The sequence below is a fragment of the Amblyomma americanum genome, chromosome 2, assembly GCF_052857255.1.
Source record: "Amblyomma americanum isolate KBUSLIRL-KWMA chromosome 2, ASM5285725v1, whole genome shotgun sequence".
Classification (NCBI taxonomy): domain Eukaryota; kingdom Metazoa; phylum Arthropoda; class Arachnida; order Ixodida; family Ixodidae; genus Amblyomma; species Amblyomma americanum.
Window position 1 is genome coordinate 44545675 of NC_135498.1, and position 19130 is coordinate 44564804.

General features: G+C 41.3%; 2 protein-coding genes across 5 annotated transcripts in view; one reads left to right on the top strand and one right to left on the bottom strand.

Annotated features, from left to right (window-relative positions):
- Positions 1 to 125: 125 nt before the first annotated feature.
- On the top strand, positions 126 to 3825 carry LOC144121123 (mitochondrial import inner membrane translocase subunit Tim22). The gene is made up of 4 exons (XM_077654090.1): positions 126 to 369; positions 842 to 1035; positions 3150 to 3222; positions 3502 to 3825. The coding sequence occupies exons 1-4, from the start codon at positions 153 to 155 to the stop codon at positions 3576 to 3578; spliced, it is 561 nt and encodes a 186-aa protein (XP_077510216.1). The 5' UTR covers positions 126 to 152; the 3' UTR covers positions 3579 to 3825.
- A 3700-nt stretch (positions 3826 to 7525) lies between these two features.
- Positions 7526 to 19130, bottom strand: part of Myo61F (unconventional myosin 61F) — a 155384-nt gene continuing 143779 nt past the window's right edge. For all 4 annotated transcript variants that reach the window (XM_077654094.1, XM_077654092.1, XM_077654091.1 and 1 more), the window contains exons 17-31: positions 18476 to 18581; positions 17884 to 18118; positions 17216 to 17292; positions 16918 to 16986; positions 16188 to 16272; positions 15630 to 15684; positions 15127 to 15231; positions 14709 to 14792; positions 14520 to 14613; positions 13280 to 13350; positions 12406 to 12547; positions 10621 to 10691; positions 9866 to 9969; positions 9264 to 9363; positions 7526 to 8125 (exon numbers count right to left, since the gene is read on the bottom strand). In XM_077654094.1, the coding sequence (XP_077510220.1) occupies positions 8096 to 8125; positions 9264 to 9363; positions 9866 to 9969; positions 10621 to 10691; positions 12406 to 12547; positions 13280 to 13350; positions 14520 to 14613; positions 14709 to 14792; positions 15127 to 15231; positions 15630 to 15684; positions 16188 to 16272; positions 16918 to 16986; positions 17216 to 17292; positions 17884 to 18118; positions 18476 to 18581 (1428 nt within the window). In that variant the 3' untranslated portion in view covers positions 7526 to 8095. The remainder of the gene's footprint in view (positions 8126 to 9263; positions 9364 to 9865; positions 9970 to 10620; positions 10692 to 12405; positions 12548 to 13279; positions 13351 to 14519; positions 14614 to 14708; positions 14793 to 15126; positions 15232 to 15629; positions 15685 to 16187; positions 16273 to 16917; positions 16987 to 17215; positions 17293 to 17883; positions 18119 to 18475; positions 18582 to 19130) is intronic.

Genomic DNA, 19130 nt, shown 5'->3' on the forward strand with positions numbered 1-19130 from the left:
ACTAAAACAACCATATTATATATAAATAAATTAAACTGCAGCTTTACTAAAGTTTATTGACCACAAGAAAAGAAACCTGCGAAATTTGTTTGCTTTTAGCACTTTAATGCTTACATAACAGAGACGCTGGCAACAATGTGTGCATTTGAAAAATGGATTCCAGCAGCAGTGTGAGCACGCCGAGTAATGTGCGAGAGATAAATTTCTCAGAATTAATGAATTTGCTCATCGGACCGAACAAGCGAGTCAAGGAAAATGTCATATTTCCGCCGGGGCTCTTCCCGCACAAAATCAAAACGAAGGATGAACTGCGCGTGGAAGCCGTCTTCGAAAGCTGCGCCTTCAAGACCGGCATCAGCTGTGTTCTCGGTTAGTAGCGTTTCGCAGTTTGGCTACGCGATTGTTCAGCCGGCTCCGATCTTTGTTCCACTCGTGCACCCCTTCCAACGTAATTCAAGTGGGTGTCACTTAAAAGTTGCTCATAAGTTAAATTGATCTCCATCTCTTCAGACGTGACCTTGGCTTGCCTACTCGTCGTGAATATAACCACCAGGACCATTGCAGCAACGTTTAGTCTATGGTGTGAGAATGAACTCGTTTCTATTACGGTGTATTTAGTTCTAGGAGCAAAGAATTCATCGTCAGACACAAAGCCACCAATTCTCACAAATTGTGTTCAGCACCTTGCCTGGAGCTGATTGAAAAGAAGCAGAAATGATGAGAAAAGGTGTGTTACAAACGCCGCCAGAGAAAAAAAAATGGTTTTCCCAAAATTTGGCGCAGATGTCTGGCTCATTTGTTTAGCAACGACATTCAAATGACAGTACCTTGTTCTATGCAGGTGGTGCGTTCGGTGCGGCTTTGGGACTTTTCTCGGCCAGCGTGGACCCAAACATCACTGGCGGTGGTGTGGACCCAGCGAAGATGACAGTGCGGCAGGTGTTCGCGGACATGAAGTCGAAATCTGTGTCATACGCCAAAAATTTTGCCATCGTCGGTGCCATGTTTGCTGCCATCGAATGCACTATTGAATCGGTAAGGACATGGCAGAAACTCGAAATGCGACGCTTACGGCAGTATTGTTTCCGTTTTGGTTGAAACGCGTGTCACACATGTCGCATACAGCGAACATATGTTATAACGAAGTCAGCCTCTTTTTTTAACTACCAATTTAAAGTCGTGCTACGGCACTTTAACGTCAAATGAAACACGAACACGACCAGTGTAATGCAAACACAAGATGGCAAAATTAAGTGCTGGAGAAGAAATACAAGTGTGATCAAGTAACACTCCCATGCAGCTGTGTTGCGACTACATGGACTGACAAAAAGTCCTACATTAATTCTAAGTGACTTTTCAACACTCAGGAACACCACATTAAATCATCGAAAGAAAATGGTAATTCTTCTGTAGAAATAATATTCACTGAAACAAAACCGAAAATTGCATTCGAAAATAAATACTGAAAAATATCTGCCAAAGTTTCAAAAATTAAAAACTGAAAGGTCCAGCCCATAGTGTATAATTTATAGCTTTGCTGCAAAAGAAATCATTTGAAACACTCAGAACTATATATTTTGTGCTGAGTAAATCGATTTTTAACCAAATTGGAGCTCACAATATAAAGCGACGTTTTGCCCCCCACCTCAGCGAATTCCAGAAGAAACGAAACCTGAAAACGAAGGCCCCTATCTCTAGTTTAGAATAGTGAGAAGCTTAACAGCAGTGACGAAAGAGCAGCAAAAAATTTACTACAGAAAAAGACAGCCCTTATGTGATACGTCCAAACAAGACGATTCTGCTGCATTCCGATGGAGGTGAAATGCAAGAGGCGCCCATGTGCTGTGCAATGTCGGTGCATGTTAAAGATCACCAGGTGGCCGAAATTATTCTGGAGCCCTTCACTATGACACCCTTTTCTCTCTTTTTTTCTTTCACTCCCACCATCTTTCCTTCCCTTACCACATCCACCAAGAAGTGAGACAGTTACTATGCCATTTCCTTTCCTAAAAAAATAAATAAATAAAACACTACTAACCACTACCACCCTTCCCTCATCTGAGTCATCTGGCTGACTTAAGCATTGTGGTGTTCTTCAAAGCCTTGTGCTTGTGTCATCTTGTGAATTGTATTTGTAAATGATAATAGTTTTGTGCAAAGGAGTCACACAACTGCAAATATGGCAGTAAGAAAAACAGAACAGAACTGTTGTCATTACATTGCCGTTGTGCTCGTTTAGATGTAGTGATAACCTAGTGGCACAACTAAACACCTCCTGTGTAGGCATGGTGCTATATTTAGATCCTGTGCTATTGATAATCCACCAGTTTTTCTAACGGGTACAAGTGATTTTCAGCCTCGTTTTTTTAGGGAAAAAATGCTTGGAAAAAGTGTCACATCAAATCATCTTTTTCTTGCACCATCCAGGCAAAATGAGCACCAATCTTTGTCATGCTGTCGAGACACGTGAATCTATAAAAAGAGCAACACAGCATCTTAATGGATCATCCAGCAAAAAAGAAGAAAGAGTAATGTTTATGTTGCACTGCATGCTTCGGTTAACTTGTCTTTGCCAAGCACAGTAACTAAGAAGTACTTATCAAAAAGCCACAAGTATGCTTTCCCTCGATAAAAACATTGCTTAAAGCTATTTTCTTCAGATTTATTTTGCTTGTCTGCCTTCTATGAAAGCTATGCACAGTGTTACTGTAAGTGTCAAGATTTTATAGATGTGCTTGGCTGAACCAGATCCACTATAGACAAAGCACATTAGTCCTTGTCATCGTATCCCAGGGCCCATCCAAGCTACTTTGTTATTGAGCACAATGTAGCTTTACACAGATGCCACCACCACACAGGAGAAGCTGACCAAAGAGTGAAGAAAATACTTAGACTGAAGAAGAAAGTATTTTTATATAGACTCAAAACACTACAGAGGTTAACTAATGCCACATCATTTCTCATATAAAAGAAACTTCTATTAGGGAAAAGAGAAGGAAAAGTCCTGCATGAGCTCTAAATCGAAGCAGCTGACATTTACAACCATGTTAGTTGCAATGTTTGTGCCAAGCCCTGAGCAATGTTGAACGCCAAAGTTATGTGAAAGTATCCACGAAATGAACAACTCCTCTTACTTTTTTTCTTTCCAGCATCGTGCAAAGACAGACTGGAAAAATGGCACCATGGCAGGTGCCTTGACTGGAGGACTGATAGGATTTCGAGGCAGGTGCAACAACATTTATTTGAGTCCTGTAAAATATTCAGATCCATTTCTTTTGTCCAAGGCAGATCAATTGAGCTAACAAGCCAAGACCTGTAGGTATAAAATATGCATGCAGAATCTGAAATACAAGCACTTTTGAAACACTTTTATTGGGCCTAAAACATCACATATTTTTTTAGAAAAATGATTCAAGAAGTTGTGCTGTGGCAAAGGAATGTTTGTTAGTCCAGCAGCACTCAAATTCATGGTGTAGTGCTTATCTTTGCTTGTCTTTACAGCTGGCCTGAAACCTGGTCTACTTGGTGCAGCAGGATTTGCAGCGTTTTCTACGTTGATCGACTACTACCTACGATGACCTCTGGCCAAGCTATTTTGTACATACACTAGGAAGCACTATGTAAATATGGATATAAAAGGAAAGAACCCATTAGAAATGTTGAATCCTCAGATTCGTTTGTCTTTGGTGACACAAGTTGTGATCTGGATACCACCTTGTGCGGCCCCTGCAAGGTACGCTATGTTTTTAAGAGATGAATCTTTCTAGATTAAAGCAACACTCAGCTTGCATGCAACATGCATTTTGGCACATTCTGCTCTCTAAACTCAACAAGCTTTTTAAGAGTGCGAGATTTGCTAGCATCTTTGGTCAGTTATGCCAACATTCACTCATCACAAAAAATGCTATGGTAAATAGAAAAGGTCTAAGCCAGTAACTGAATGATTCCTGAAGGTATTGTTTGCAGGATTTCTGAAAATGGCTTTTGGGATGCTTAATATAAATGCTTCTTTGCTAACTAAATCAGATTTATGCTTGCTTTATTACTGGTTTATTCTTGGCACTGACGTGCTCTCGTACAACCCAGTATTTTTACCCACTTTTGTTGAGAGGAACTTCTGATTTGAGAAAATTTTGCAAAACCCCACGATGTTCAACAGTAGTACCTTTCTGTAGTAAGTCCGCTCGGGCCAGAAAAAAATCTTAACTATGAGAGTCTTGATGATTATGAATTTGTATGGCACAAGGGCTGTCTTGGCCAAAGAGCACCATGGCACAAGGTAGTTTCCCATGCACAAGGTGGGGTCAAAGACCGATTTCCCAATCACTGCATCCCAGATGAGCCAAGCACCAGGCCGGGGGAAAGCTTGTACCCATTTTATCAATGGTGGGTACCTGGCGGCACAGGGGATCGAACTCCAACAGTTTCTTTACTTTATCAATTCTTGGTGATGGCAAGGCTCTGAGGACGCTGTCCGGCAGTTCAGCTACTTACTGAACACATAATGTTGGGTTAGTAAGAAACACTTAAAAATGCTTTCTGTCCTACTCTTATCATCCCAACATGCTGGCGAATTAATTTCACTTGCCGCATGTTATGTTATCACGTTTCAAATTTAATCTGTATTGTGAAAATACCGTATTTGCACAAATATAATACAAAAGTGCAGTAAGAGAGTATGCGAAAATGAAAGCTTTGCGTGAACACTGAATCATCTTCCGCAACTGCAGTGTCATTTTTAAGAGGAAATGATTAAGAAATGCGTACGACACAAATGTGTGCAAAACCCCCCACGCATTGCCGCCGTGCCTCTGTTCTTTGCCACTGCTGCTTCGTGCTTAGTGTTGTCCGGTGCGGTGACTGCTTGCCCCTTTTTTTCCATTTCTGCTCCTCACTGCTTTTACTGCCTTCCCTTTCTCAGTCGCCTGCGCGGCCTTCTTTCCACACTTATGGCCAGATTTTCTTTTAAAACGATAGTGTTCAGGAGCTCGTGTAGCAGAAAATCCGATGTCGTCGGCTTCGTTGACAGTGAGCAAAAATTACATGAAAAATCTGACCTGCCATGGTGGCTCACTGGTTAGGGCGCTCGGCTACTGATCCGGAGTACCCGGGTTCGAACCCGACCGCGGTGGCCACGTTTCAATGGAGGCGAAACGCAAAGGCGCCCGTGTGCTGCAAGATGTTAGTGCACCTTAGAGATCCCCAGGTGGTCGAAATTATTCCGGAGCCCTCCACTACCGGACCTCTTTCTTCCTGTCTTCATTCACTCCCTCTTTTATCCCTTCTCTTAAGGTGGCACGCCTGTGCAGTTCAAGTGTCCTCCAAGATGCGAGACAGATACTGCACCATTTCTTTTCCCCAGGAACCAATTTTCAATTTCAATTTTCATGAAAAATCCCCAGAGAAGAAACCTTGGAGGCAGGTGGGCCACTTAAGTCGCGTGACCTTGTGGTGTCATCACAACCTGCCCACAGGATTGTGAGCAAACTGACCACTGTGGCAAGTGGCAATTCAGTTAATGATTGGTCATGAGAGGTTGCTCGGGAAGAGCAACCTGGGTCGTACAAGCCCCACTGGCAGCAGCACCTGCCATCGCAGGGCAGTGGCGCATTGTTTAACCGCTGCACTGCTGCGCCAGGAGTGGTACGAGGACTACCAGGGATCTATAAATGTTAAATAGAGAATGACCACTTCTGCATATATGGACATTAACCCATTGAGCTAAATGCGTCATACCCTTAAAGCAGAGCTTAAGTGTCGCTTACAATTCGTTTTATGGCGTGCGCCACATGCTTTGTCTCACAGCCCGAGGCCTTGGAAAAGTTGGTACAAACTCGGTGGTAAAGCCATCTCAGAGTACAGTGTTTTTGTCATTACTTGCCTTTGACTGTTGGCCTTGCAATCACACCATTATGTGTGTGTTGTGCTGATATGTCCTTGACTGTGCGAGTGCTGCGATGTCTTCATTCCACAGGAAGTGCATTGCCATGGCCAAATGCTCTTTACTATAACTGTGTCTCTATTCAAGACCTCTACTATAAACAAAAAAAACATTATGGTTGATTTGCGTAGTTAGGCCAAATGCGAATTAGGTGAACTAGCAGGTCGGTTTTCACTTCAGTTCTGGGGTTCAGGTTCAATGTTCATAGATGGCTGTTGTTCGGATAGCGATAATGGGTTAATTATTGTTCATATATGCGGAATTGAAGATCCTTTACGTTCATAGATTCCTCGGAGTCTTCCTACCACTCCTGGTGCAGTGGTGCAGCGGTCAAACAATGTGCCACTGCCCTTCTATGGCAGGTACTGCCATCGGTGGGACTTGAGCTGCTTGGGTTGGGTTGCGATCCAGGCTGCTCCTCCAGAGCAGCCACTCACGATTGAGCTGCCACCTGTCACGGTGGACAGGTTGCTAGTATATATACATGCCCACCACCCGGTGGGCAGGTGAGCAGCCTGCCACAAAACTGGCTTCCGACAAACAGGCAAACACACAACGGCTAAATGGGGGAATGGCCACTATAAGCGCTACCGCACTAAAGAAATGTACAGTCATCAGTAGAAGGTGAAACAGGACCTTAGTTTCACTTTACGATACCTGTATATTATACAAGAGCTTACTGTAGTGGGATGCTATATTATAGGTTCCAGTATGTTCATCTGTGTAGTTGTGTGAAGGTTGCACAAAAGCTGGAGCTGTTCGAAAAAATGATCAAACAGTGCCATTAACGGGACGAATTGTTCAAGGCCCTATGAAACGTATTCAAGCGATGTCTTTCCATGTAACTTGCATAGCTTAAAGGGACTCCGAGGACAAAGTCAAGTTGGTCTGTATCAATAATGGCAGAGATGCTACTTTCACTGCAATGACGCTAGAAAGGCTGAAAAATGAAATGCAAATATTGCCGCCACCGGCCATTTTCAGAAGCAAACTTCACTGCATCAAGACTGTATTTGCGGATCACCGAGACAAGGTTACACCACTGTTCACTTTGAAATAGCAATCTTAGAGTCATTTTCATAACAGACATAACTTTGAATAGAGAGGTGGTAAAATTTCTAAATCCAATTTACTCAGCAATGAATGCTTCTTTTGTTGGTGGACAAACATCAACGTAACTAGAAAAAGCCATAAACGTGATTTTTACAGAGAATAAAAATTGGAGTGTCACCTTGAACTCGATTTTCTCCTTGCCCAGATTTATTGGGGAAGAGGTGCGTCCATTTCCCTTTTTATTTTCGAAAGAAAGGGAAGGGAAGAGAGGTCAGGTTCACCTTCGATAATTAACCAGCAACAGTGTAGTGTACCGTGCATGGCATCAAAAAAAAATGTTGAGGCAGTAGAGGTCAGAGCACCCAGTTCGCCTTCATCCTACCACATTTGTGTGCGCAGATTAACTGCGATACTTGCTGTACATTGTTCTGAGCTATGCTTTGACTGCTCCAGGACAGAATCAATTGACAGTGCGTGAAGATTTTATGGTTTATGGGGGTTTAACGTCCCAAAGTGACTCAGGCTATGAGGGACAGTGCGTGAAAAGTTTTTATTGCAAAAAAAAAGTAATAAACAGATTAACAGCAGACAATCGATGTCATGATTATATCACAGTATCTTCCTCATTATTCATCTTAAATATTACTGCGCCATCAATGTCTTTATTAACAATTACTCTTTTGCAAATGCATGTCAAAGTGATTGTCAACAGTACAAAGCATTCCAGAAAACCTAACACAGTTAGGCGTTGACACGACAACTGCTTCACTTAAGTATGCATAGTGTTCTCATTTCATCACTTAATACGTACAACATTGCAAGGGAAGTCATGGCACTTGACAAAAAGGAAGTGTGTTAAGAGCAGTAGAGAGATGTATGCATGTCGTTTTGTACACTTTGTATGCTAACAAAAATAAGTGCTGAACTCTAACAGAACAAGGCACGCAGAGGCGATAAGACACGTGCTCTTCGGCAACTAGGCAGTGTGCAGCGGTGCATCACTATAAAGTCTCGAACGGTGTTGGCAAGTCCACCGTGGCTTCCTCGTCATGCAGAAAGCGTGGGTGCTCATTGACTCTGGGGAGTCTGTGTAGCAGTGGGTCAGCACTGCTCTGGTGCAGCAAGGGCAACCTGCAAGGACAGTTTTCAAAAGCAGATTGGTTCCAGTTATTGAGTTGAGTGTATTGGTATATATTAGTGCAGGCTGAGGTCTCATGGTCAGGAAATTGTCAGTGGAACATCCTGTGAAAAATTAGAGCAAAACATTTTGAAAGGAGGGCAGGAGCAAACATTTAAGTGAAACAATCCATAACTATATAAACACTCACAGTACAGTGCACTTGACTGGTGTACAATAATGTACATTCTTAGAAATTATCAATAACAAAAAGATAAGCTAGTTTTGCAGCCATATAATACTTTGTTCTAACATGAACGGCAAATGTTGTTTCATTGACTGAATCCCTGCTGGACAGATGTGTAGGGTCATTTTGTGCCTAGAAAGAAGAATCACTTCTCAAAAACAAATAAGGATGGACATCGTGAAGTTCTGCGACGTGCCTAAAATGTGCTGTCTGGTGCTGTAACTTTTCAGAGTGCAGCTCTTGGGCGCCCGTTCCTGGCTTCCATGTCTTAGTCTGCACTAATGTTGTCGGTGGTGTAGTCGGTGTAACCGGTTGTTCAAACACCACAGCGAAACACCACCTGAAAGCTGGCTGTCGCGGGAAGATCCCAGAGGGTGGCTAGCAGCCTAACACACCACCTGCCAGCCGTGAAGAGCTGCACTCAAATTAATCAATCATCTATCAACTCATGCAGTGGAATGTTTTACTAAAGGACACTATAGCTCAGTTTTCATTGTGCAAACGGCTTTGGACGATAAGGAATATATTATTTGGACATAGATGCGTTTCTTTGAAGAATAGGGCTGAAATTTCATGAGAGTATAAGTGTGCACCATGGGTGAATTCCTGAAGTTTTTCATCCATTCATGTTATTTTTGTGAAAAAGGAGGTTTATATATAGTACACACACACACAATTTTTCATATTTCTCTCAGTAGTGGAACGTAATGCATGTCTGAACGGAATAAGCCAATTACAGCTGCTCAAGTATCAGTTCTGATCTCTATTTACTCTGAGCTTTACTAGGTCTGGTGTGTTTTGCAGTTTTCGAAAGCATGGAATGCTATCCTACGATTCCATAGAATTCTACCGTTCTATTTTCTGCCATCACGTGTGCTTTTTAGAGGGATTGACCAGCGGCTTACCACTATGAGGTGGCCATTCTTTCCCTTGATGATCTCAGGATTGGCTCCCATATTGAAGTCTATTGTTCCTTGCTTGCCACCACAGAGCCTGTGGTCCACACTGAAAACCCAGAAGTAAAATCGTATGGGTTTCACTATGACAATACAAAGGTTATACCTAAAGGCACAAACATTGTGCATTAATGAATTTCTCTGCCAAGCCCAAATTATGGCTTTGCCACACGATACAGCATTGCAGCTAAAAAGATGAAAGTCACAGCTACACTTGCCCAAATTATTCAAGTGTTTTTTTTTTCTTGAACTACTTGCAAAAGAGGGCTTAAATGTAGTGGCAGTTTTGTCAGGTTAACATATGTAATATGGAATTCTTTTTGCCAAGGCACTTGTATCAGTTAAAATAAATCTGCAATTTTAGCTTGCTTCATACACGATGCATTTCAAGAACGCAGCACTTTGTGGTAAAAGCTGAATTCCTAGGTTATGACACCCTTCATTTTATTATGCAAGCTTTGCATTAATGCTCAAACTGTATGAAATATGCAACTTGTTTAGAACGGAGCTAGCAGTGTTGCAAATCTAGCAGAACCATGGCGGCCACTCACCAGTTGTTCTTGTCAACGGAGACAATGTTTCGGTGGCCATAGGCCATGGCGATCTTAGACACTGCTTCGATCATGTGGGGGCCCATGTCTAGTATAAGGTCACCCTGCAGAAGATGCAGAAAAGAGGTTAAGATGCAAGTAAAAGGTGTGAAGGCAGTGACAAGCGATTATGAAGCATACAAGTTGCCAACCTCTATGTGGCTTTATTCATCTCTCGTGGCCACATACGCTTGGGTACAATCTTGTCCCATCGGGTTGTATACAATACATCAAGTGACATACTGTACCCAAACTGCTTGAAAGAACTATGCCATAGCAATTTTGCATCTTTTAGGCATATATTTCTAGATGTATATTCTGTCAGTGCTCTGAAAAATGGCAGAACATTTCATGATTCATCTAGCATGCTCTTTACTAATTATAAGCGCCTATATAAAGTAGAATTTCTTATCAACAGAGACAGAGTATGTATATTGCCATCATCCAAAATATAGCCTATCGTAAGAATGCTGTCTACCACTTCAGTCAAGCATGTCGAAGATCTGCTGTGCAAATTTTTGTGCCTAAGTTGCTTGACCAGCCTTGGTAAATCAGTCTCGATACAATGTGTGTAGTTGCTGCTTGGTAATATAATGCTTGGAAGCTGCTTTTTAGGGAAGAGTTATTTCTTCGCTGGCATGTTGCACTTGTGCTGGCTAGTGCAAAAGCTGCGTGAACCAGATTTTTGTGAAAAACAGTCTGAAGGAAGCATTCACCTTGTCCTGCTTCATTTCTTGCGGTATCCTGAACAATGCCAGGCCATCTGTCAGGCTGCTGACCGTGATTCCTGCAGTAAAAAAAAAAGTGCGATCAGTCTGCAATTTCACCGTTAAACCTAGATTAAAGTTTAGTTTGTCCCATTGATGGCTTTTTTAAATATTGCATACTTCAGTGGTCCTCAGGTTCAAATTGATATGCATAAGGGTTATGTGTGCTGTTTACAATAAAGCAGGCCTGCTTCGTTATATATGGAGCAGCATGCTAGAATTCCTGCACACTCCTGTTTATATCGTGTAATTGCTGTTTTTTGCTTGCTATACAAAGCCTTCAATTGTAGGCCACAAAAGTTGTAGTTCATTCAGCTGCTCTGCTAATAGTTTGTGAAAATTATTTTTGTTGTTAAGGGGCACGTAGCTTTAAAATCCCGAAAATTGGGCAAAAAATTTATTTGTTGATAATTGTTATATCCGCTTGTATGCTTCAGTTTTTACGCTGTCCTGAAGTTTCATTGCTGAAATCGACCGGAAACTACTCTAAAAATATTGTTTTGTGAACAGCAGCAGCTGTGCATTACGTTTCACCAATCAGCATTTTTCTTTCTTTAGTTTTTTGACTGGATGCTCAACTTGTGAAGTAGATTTTTTCACGGCTATTTTATCCATTTTGACCTTGTTTATTTTGTTGCCTTCCTAGGGTCATACTGCAGGTCAAGATGTTCTTTGTTTTTCAAATTTGTGAATTTTAAATTGTGTGGAATTTTCTTCTCACTCTAGATATGTCAATGGAAAGAAACTGCATCATGAACGCTCAGAATAAAAATCTGTGCTTTAAAAAAAAATTCTAAGAATGTCCTAACCTTTAGCACACCATTAGGAATGCAATGAGCACTGAACCAGCCTACTGCCACATTTTCTTAACTCTGCCGCCTTTTACAAGATTCAGAGGAAAAACATGTATTAGAAAATAATTTTCTGCAGCTAAGTTTGGTGAGGGTATTCATAAAACTATTTCTAATTTGCCCAAAAAATTTTATCTAAACAAGTCAAGAAATAAAAAATGTAAGATTGGCAGAACCTGAGTCTTTTTAGTATGTGAAAAATTTTTAAATTTTTGCTGAAAACTGCATCTCTCCTTAAGCACAAGTATGGAAATATTTACTCATGATTAGCAGTAAAGCTAAAGTCAGTGAATTTGTTCATTTCATTGACATTTACTGCTTCGCATTTTTTTTAAAAGCTACTTCAAGAATTTCTAGCTTAGAAACCTTAAGTTAACACAGTACACACAGACCATGCGCTAAATGTGGTAAGCTGTTCAATGCGGACATGTCTACTATGAGACTATTTGACCGCTGCTCAACTTATCTAGCATGTTATTTCATCATTTTATTTAATGCTTCATGTGGAGTAAAAGTTAGTTACCTTCTTCTTATTTACATGCGCACATTTCCTGTTTGGCCACAGCCGCGTTTTGATCGAGGTTAGATGCAAAAAGGTTCCCATGTGCTGTACGATATTAGCACACATTGGAAAACCCCGTACGATCTAAATTAATCCAGAGCCCTCCGCTACGACGTCCCTCATAGCTTTGAAACATTAGACTGTAAAAGTTACGATTTCTTTGTAGTCATTTATGTATCCATTTACATACTAAATCACAGTTTTAAAAAATGGTAACGTTTACATCAGCCGTGCTTTTTAACATCTAGGAAGGAAGTATTAGTGTACAGGGTAGAGCCAATCGTATCACCGATTTTGCAGATGAGGAAAAACGGTCCCAACCTTCAAGCGACTTCAGGGGAATGCGATGCTTGGAGCGGAGATCCTTTCGGTCTAGCAAGTAGAGGGCTGCATCAGTCAGGATGAGCACTCGGTCACGAGGCTTGTAGCCATGTCGGTCGTACTTTGTCACCTCCAAGCAGTACTGCATGCAAGAGATACAAGTGACTTTATGCAGTTTCGAATGCCTGTTTGTGAATGTGCTCATCTGCGCAAGAATAGATTTGGGGTGGTCATATAAACATTTGCAGCTGTAATTGTCTCCTAGAACTTCATTCATGAGCAAATAAAAGTTTTTCGCTCATTCACTCTTGTACTGAAAGCAAAAATGGAAGTAAGCTAGCATCACAGTTTTGTCTTGCCTGGCAAAATCATGTCAAATGCTTTTTGCTCTCAAGCAGTCATGACACTGCAATTTTCATTAGGACTTTCAGCTATAAGGTGACGTGGTGTATTCATGACTCAATTGACACCATGGCTAGTCCACAGAGATGGACACTCTTGCTAAAACTTTGGGTAGCTCACAATGTGGCAAGTGCCAACTGTGCTCACATACCAGATTAGGCCTGTTTCTACTATCTGGTTATTCACAAGAAGAATGAGGTTACGAGTCTACTGCTATTACTGCAAGCATGTATGGCACCAGAGGTAAATACTAGCATTCTATATCAAGTTTCATGAAGCTTGTATGTAAGGCTTATTTTATAATTCTGTATTCGTAACTACACTGACATTTACTGTAACTTTCTTACAATGTTGTCATTCAAATGTGGCAGTGTACTCTGAGTTCGAACAAGAGATGCTACAACAGCTGCAACTCTGCTTGTTAAGAGCACAGTCGGTGCAAAAGTAGAGCCAGGGTATGCAACATACTCACCAAGGTCATCTCACCCTGGTGTTTGACTGACTTCTCAAACATGTTCTCCCTTCGCAGTTCCAGTTCTGGAGCTGAAAAACAGAAGCAATCAGATTAATTTGCTATATATATATATATATATATGAAAAAAACAGCTAATAATTCAGCATACGCTAATTTTCTTTGTTTCGAGTATGAGGCATTTTACTGTGCTTTCACTGAGAGCATGTCTGTAAAGCTAATACGTTCTGACAGATGCACTGAAAATGCATCATAAACAAGAGAGTAAGACATGATACAGAACTGTGCACAGTTCATTCAAACTATCGTTCTCTGGAGTACTGTACTAAATGACTTTGAAGAGTACAGGAATGGCTAGGCATTTTGCTATTTAGTGTGATTGTACTACTGTTTTAAGCATTAACTAAATGCCCAGCTGAGACAGCAAGCAAGAACCACTTCTTTTATTTTTTTGGCAATAAAAAGTTTAATAGCATTAATTAAATTTATTTCACTTATAAATCACAAATGATTACATATAATTTTGTGTCACTCAGCCTCATTAGTTGCATACAATTAGTTGCAGCATGCAGCAGCATTAAAACTAACTGCTTTGAACAGTTTATTTTTAAATGTCTGTTTAAAGCATCAAAGTGCAGAAAAATGAAAAAATTGTAAACTGTGGGTTTTAAAATTCAGAAACGTCGCATACAGGTCATAAGGAAAGTCATAGCGGAGGCCTCCATATTACTTTAGGCCACCTTGAGTTCTTTAACATGCAGTGACAATGCAGAGCACACTGGGTGTTAGTATTTCGTTTCCATTGAAATACATCCACAGCTTCCGGAATCGAACCCATGACCTTGGGATCAGCATTTGAATGCCAAAGCCACTGAGCCACCGTGGCGGGTGAAAATGCAGAAAAGGCTTTGCACTCTTATACTTGACTTAAGCAGGCACATGCAGCTTCATCTGGCCTTCAGCGATCAAGTCTAGGCAGTTTTTGATGAAAAGCAAAGAACCTTCATGATTCCCAGATATTTCCTCACAGGTGGCAAAATATCCCTATGCCCACACTAGAAAAACAACTAGACCGCTTCACTAATGCAGTTTCATGTGCCATTCAGTGAGCGGAAAGATACTTGACTGCTCCTGAGTAAAAAATATTTTATGGCTGTGGATCATCTGAAGACTTTTAAGATTCACAGACTAATTTGCATGATTGCACTCTGCACCTCTCAACGTATTAATATATACGTACGCAGTCTGTTCTCCTGGAACTCCTGAGGCACTGACGTCTTGTAGCTCTGCTTCTTGCCCTCAAACAGGGCCTCGGCTTCCACTTTCCACTCCATCTGGGTAGGCAGTTATGAGGCAAATAAATAAATGCTCATGCGCAGCAACACCCAGTAACAAATGCTACCATCGCTGGAAAAATGCCAGGACTCACCATCGCTTTCCTCTTGGGAGTGACGGACCTGCAGTACTTCCTCACCAGCCACTTGCGGTGCAGGTCGTGCAGAAGCTCAGAGGTCTGAGGACAGAAAGAAAGGTACCGGGCACATCGTAGCATTGAATATGGACTGCGCCCCCCCATGTTCTGAGCATTTTCACAATTCCTAGTAAGAGCTCATAAGACCGAATTTTCTTGGTGACCTCATCTAGCTGGCACATCTCTACCAAGAAAATGGCAGCTGCTCCTTTATGCCACTGACACGGAATCTTCGTGGCAAGCAAAATACCTAGCATCTCTGTGAAAACATAGTAGACAGTACTTGTTATCTGGATACTATGTTAGTAAGACTATGTCTGGTACCTAAGTGTCATTTCAGCATGCTGGTCTCAGTAAGTCATAATGGTGCACTCACCTCTTTGCACACAAGTGGTGCCGTGGGCCATGATTTGTCCAGGACGGTCTGAGGCAGATTGGCAGCCAGCCTCTTCAGAAACTCCACTCGCACTTGCCGCACAAACTGATGGAAGTCAGAAAACATGCGGTTCAGGCGCACTAATCAAACTTTTTGTGGTAAGAGCTTGGCAGAATCTAAAGCCGCAGTTTAATACATGTATGTTAAGTTTCTGTATTCCACAAGGAAACTGCTGTGTGTTTACTTTACCAGTATATTTACTGATACAGCTTGTACGCAGCACAAACCCCCAACATGGAACAAATGAAGGATGCTTGCAGATTGATTGGCCTTCCTTAAACATTGCTGGCAATTCACAACAATTGCTCCCTCAACAGTTACACAACTAGCTGGAAAAAAATGTGCGAGCTCTGGCACCATCGTCCGCACATTGCAGGTCTGCGTGCTTATGTAGTAAAATCTGATGTCTCCTGCTTGTCACATATGCTGCTGATGAGACTTACCCTTGCATTCACATCATTCTCAGGCTCATTCCTGGTGATGAAGCCCTTGATGAACCTGCGTGACAGACACAACAAGAGTTAGGAACTCACCGGGCACATTATGACCGTACGGAGTGGTATGACACAGCCAAGATTTTTAGTGAATGTCTTCTGATGCAGTTGGGATTAAGAAGTTAGTAGTACTCAGGCACCAGAAAGAGCATGAATATGTTACGCTTTCTGATGAATGACAAGCGAAGTAATGATAACACGATGCTGTAAAAAAAAAGTTTACTTGGTGAAATTTAAATAATAATTTGCAGCTATTATTGTTGCTGCTGCTGCCCTTTGGATCGTTCTGTGTCATCACAGCAACACAGCAAGTATAATCATCAGACAGCATCAGCATTGCAAACCACATAAATAAACTAAAAAATTAATTCTCTTGCCAAAAAAAAATTTACATTCAGATTTAATTTCATTTGCACTATCCAAGCATAAGCAATAACACTTGCATCGAAAACTGCATCCTTCGCATCCTTGGTAGTAATTTTTCTGCGCAACCATTCACACGCATACCTTCTGATGACAGTTGCTGCATTCCTCCTCCTTTCCAGCAGGCACTGAGCCTGGTACCTCCTCCAGGAATTCTCGATCAGAATTGCTGCAGAAAACAAGCACCACTCAGTTAACTGTGAAATACAAAACCTCTGACTCATGGCACACTAGTTGAACAGACGTGAAAAAGTACAGCTCGTTGATCCTTTTAATTTTATTAAATGCTGCTCTTGTCAGGCAGTTATCAATAGATCATCATCTTCAACCAAGCTGAGACCACTGCAGGACAAAGGCCTCTCTCGGTAACCTCTAATTATCCCTGTTTTATGCCACAGCCGCATTATTTCATGCACCGATTTCATGAATCATGAATCACAATTATATCACATTTCAAACTGCACCATGCATTGCTTTCATGAATCATGATTCAATTATATCATGTTTCAAACAGTACCATGCATGGAAATAAAAAAGGCCTTAGCTGTATGTTCATTTCATATAATTTGACAAAAAAGCGCACATGAACCACTTGTACACGAACTGTGAAGGATGCCCAAGACATCTAATACTACAGGCAGATAGGTTTAAACCTTGGTTCTAGGTGCTCCTTATGTTTGCTGTTATTGAACCGCGAGTTCTTTGTATTGCATAACCATAAGGTTTATGCAGACAAAAGTGCACCAAGGTAAGGAAACATACTGTCAGACATTTAATTTTATCCTCTCCACAGCTGCTTGAACAGAACACTCACCGGCTTTACGCATCTTCAGATACTTCTTCCTTGCAGAGTAGCACCGGAATTCTGCTTGAATGACAGATGCTGGACATAATAAAATAAAAAAGCCATGTTAAGGATAATTGTTAACCTTTGTTACATGATCACCAAAAGATTGCAACAACTGTACGTGATCAGTTTCTCACTCAGCAACTGTGCAAAATCACTGAGCACTTTTCTTTTCAGCTTTTCTGCTTTTCATTATTGACAGCAGAATGCAATAGTTTTGTACTTGGTTATTGCACTTGTGTACAAAGACATGTAGTAAACTTACCCAAATAGTGCTTCTTCTGCTGAAATGCATCCTCAGTTTTAAACAGGGTCCTTGGGAACCGAATGAATAGCTTCGTGCTGGAAAGCAGGAATTCAGGCACAGTTAAAATCCAGTATTATCTCACTACAGGCCTTCTGTGGGTATTGTTATAGTATGGGCAGATGTTCAACATATAACCCACAAGCACTAAATTATAAAATCAAACTGCCACTGGCAGGCATAGCTATGGTGAGAGTCTCACTTATAGCATAAAGTTGGAAAAGTTGGAGTTCACTTGTTGAGTGCATAGTTATTAGCACTTTTAAAAGACGAAGGACAAAATATGCGTTCTGTCAGTATAAACAGTGTTTGTCTTGAGCAGTTATGTTCTGTCCTTCCATACACTTTTCATTCAAGTAAGCCATGCACTGAACTTTTAAAATTCTCAATATTCTTAAAATTGGTCTGAGCGCAAGTCAGCATTACGACGTATTTTTTTAATAGTCTGTTTAGCATTAAAAAATTTGTGCAAACAACCGACATTGAGTGTAGGATTTTTACCAACATTGAAACAGCCAGAAAGTAGGTAAGCTGATTACTAAAATTTCTAACCTATGCATTTTCGTTTTAGGTGTGACTAGCTTGATTAAATTTTGCAGAGTCGTGAAGACTTGTGAATATGTGCTTACTGTCCCATGGAGTACTCTTCGGGCGCATAGTTGAGGTGCTTGATGAGCACAGCCACACCTTCTTTAGCAGTCCCGCCACGGTACCTGGGCCACGTTTCAGGGCAGAGGCACTTGTACCGCTCCAGAAATGTCTCATACCGACGCCGGTATGCAAAGCCAGCACGGCGCACCCTCAGGTTCTCCAGGAGGCCCAAGTATTGTACCTGGTGTCCCACGACCTTTTCGTCAAATTTGGCTGTAAAGAAAAAAAAGGGAGGGATGATAGTGTTGTTGGTTGGTCAGTCTGCTTTTATGTTTGTGACAGTTGTGATGTATGCCTGATGCATGCCTGAGATACGTCCTCTCACAGGCACTCGTTTCTAAGTACTTAGTTTATGAGCTTACACTGGGAAGCATATAATGAATGGTTATGCCAGGGCTCTGCTGCAGCTTCAAAGTGGAATTTTGGCAACTTGTCTGAGCCCCAACCAAAAAAGCTTATTCAGCTTATTGTGAAACTCTAAAAATTATTTCACTGTATTTGTTTGTTGCGCACTCTTGTGTGACAAACTTCTGTTTTTGTTCTTCTTGGAATTGATGAAAAAGTACTCACAGGCTTGCTTGTAGTCGTTGGGTTTAATGCAACGAACATACCAGGGCTCTTTTGACATCAAGATCTCCATTAGTTCTTGCAAGCTAAATTTGAACTGGGTGGCTGCCTGGAAAACGAAAAACGCACAAAGTTGTAAAAGGACCAATCAAGGCGGAAAGCTGGGCTAGTTGGTGTTTCATCATGAATTAAAAGACTAGCGCATATAACAAAGACACAGACAAAGAAGTAGACAGGACGAGCGCTAAACATCAACCGAGTTGTTTACTGAACATAAAGGAACATATAAGCAATTCGGTGGTGCATGCGCACACTGGGTTAACAATACATAGACAATCTAATCAGGGTGTGGCAAACTGTTCTTTAGGTACATTTTTTCTTTGTTCGTGCAGAAAGACGGTATTTGCATAGGCTCATGCATAGCTCCAATACTTAGCGAAATATTTTTAGGTCAATTTGACAAACGCGTTGCAGCGTGCATGAAAAGGGAAAAAGGTGTAGTGAGGTGTTTAGATATGTGGATGATTTTATTGTGTTTGTGAATGTTGAGAACGAGAGTGACAAACCACAGGTTGTAAAAAGTGTTTTAGATATTTTCGGTGAATGTTCTGTCAAGCTGAGATTCACGCATGAAGTTCCGATCAACGGGTGTCTCCAA

Bases quoted from the DNA above. Each gene is read 5' to 3' on its own strand.
- LOC144121123 (XM_077654090.1), top strand. From the start codon at position 153: ATGGATTCCAGCAGCAGTGTGAGCACGCCGAGTAATGTGCGAGAGATA. The intron at 370-841 runs GTTAGTAGCGTT...TGTTCTATGCAG, and splicing joins CGGCATCAGCTGTGTTCTCG to GTGGTGCGTTCGGTGCGGCT. The intron at 1,036-3,149 runs GTAAGGACATGG...TTTTCTTTCCAG, and splicing joins TCGAATGCACTATTGAATCG to CATCGTGCAAAGACAGACTG.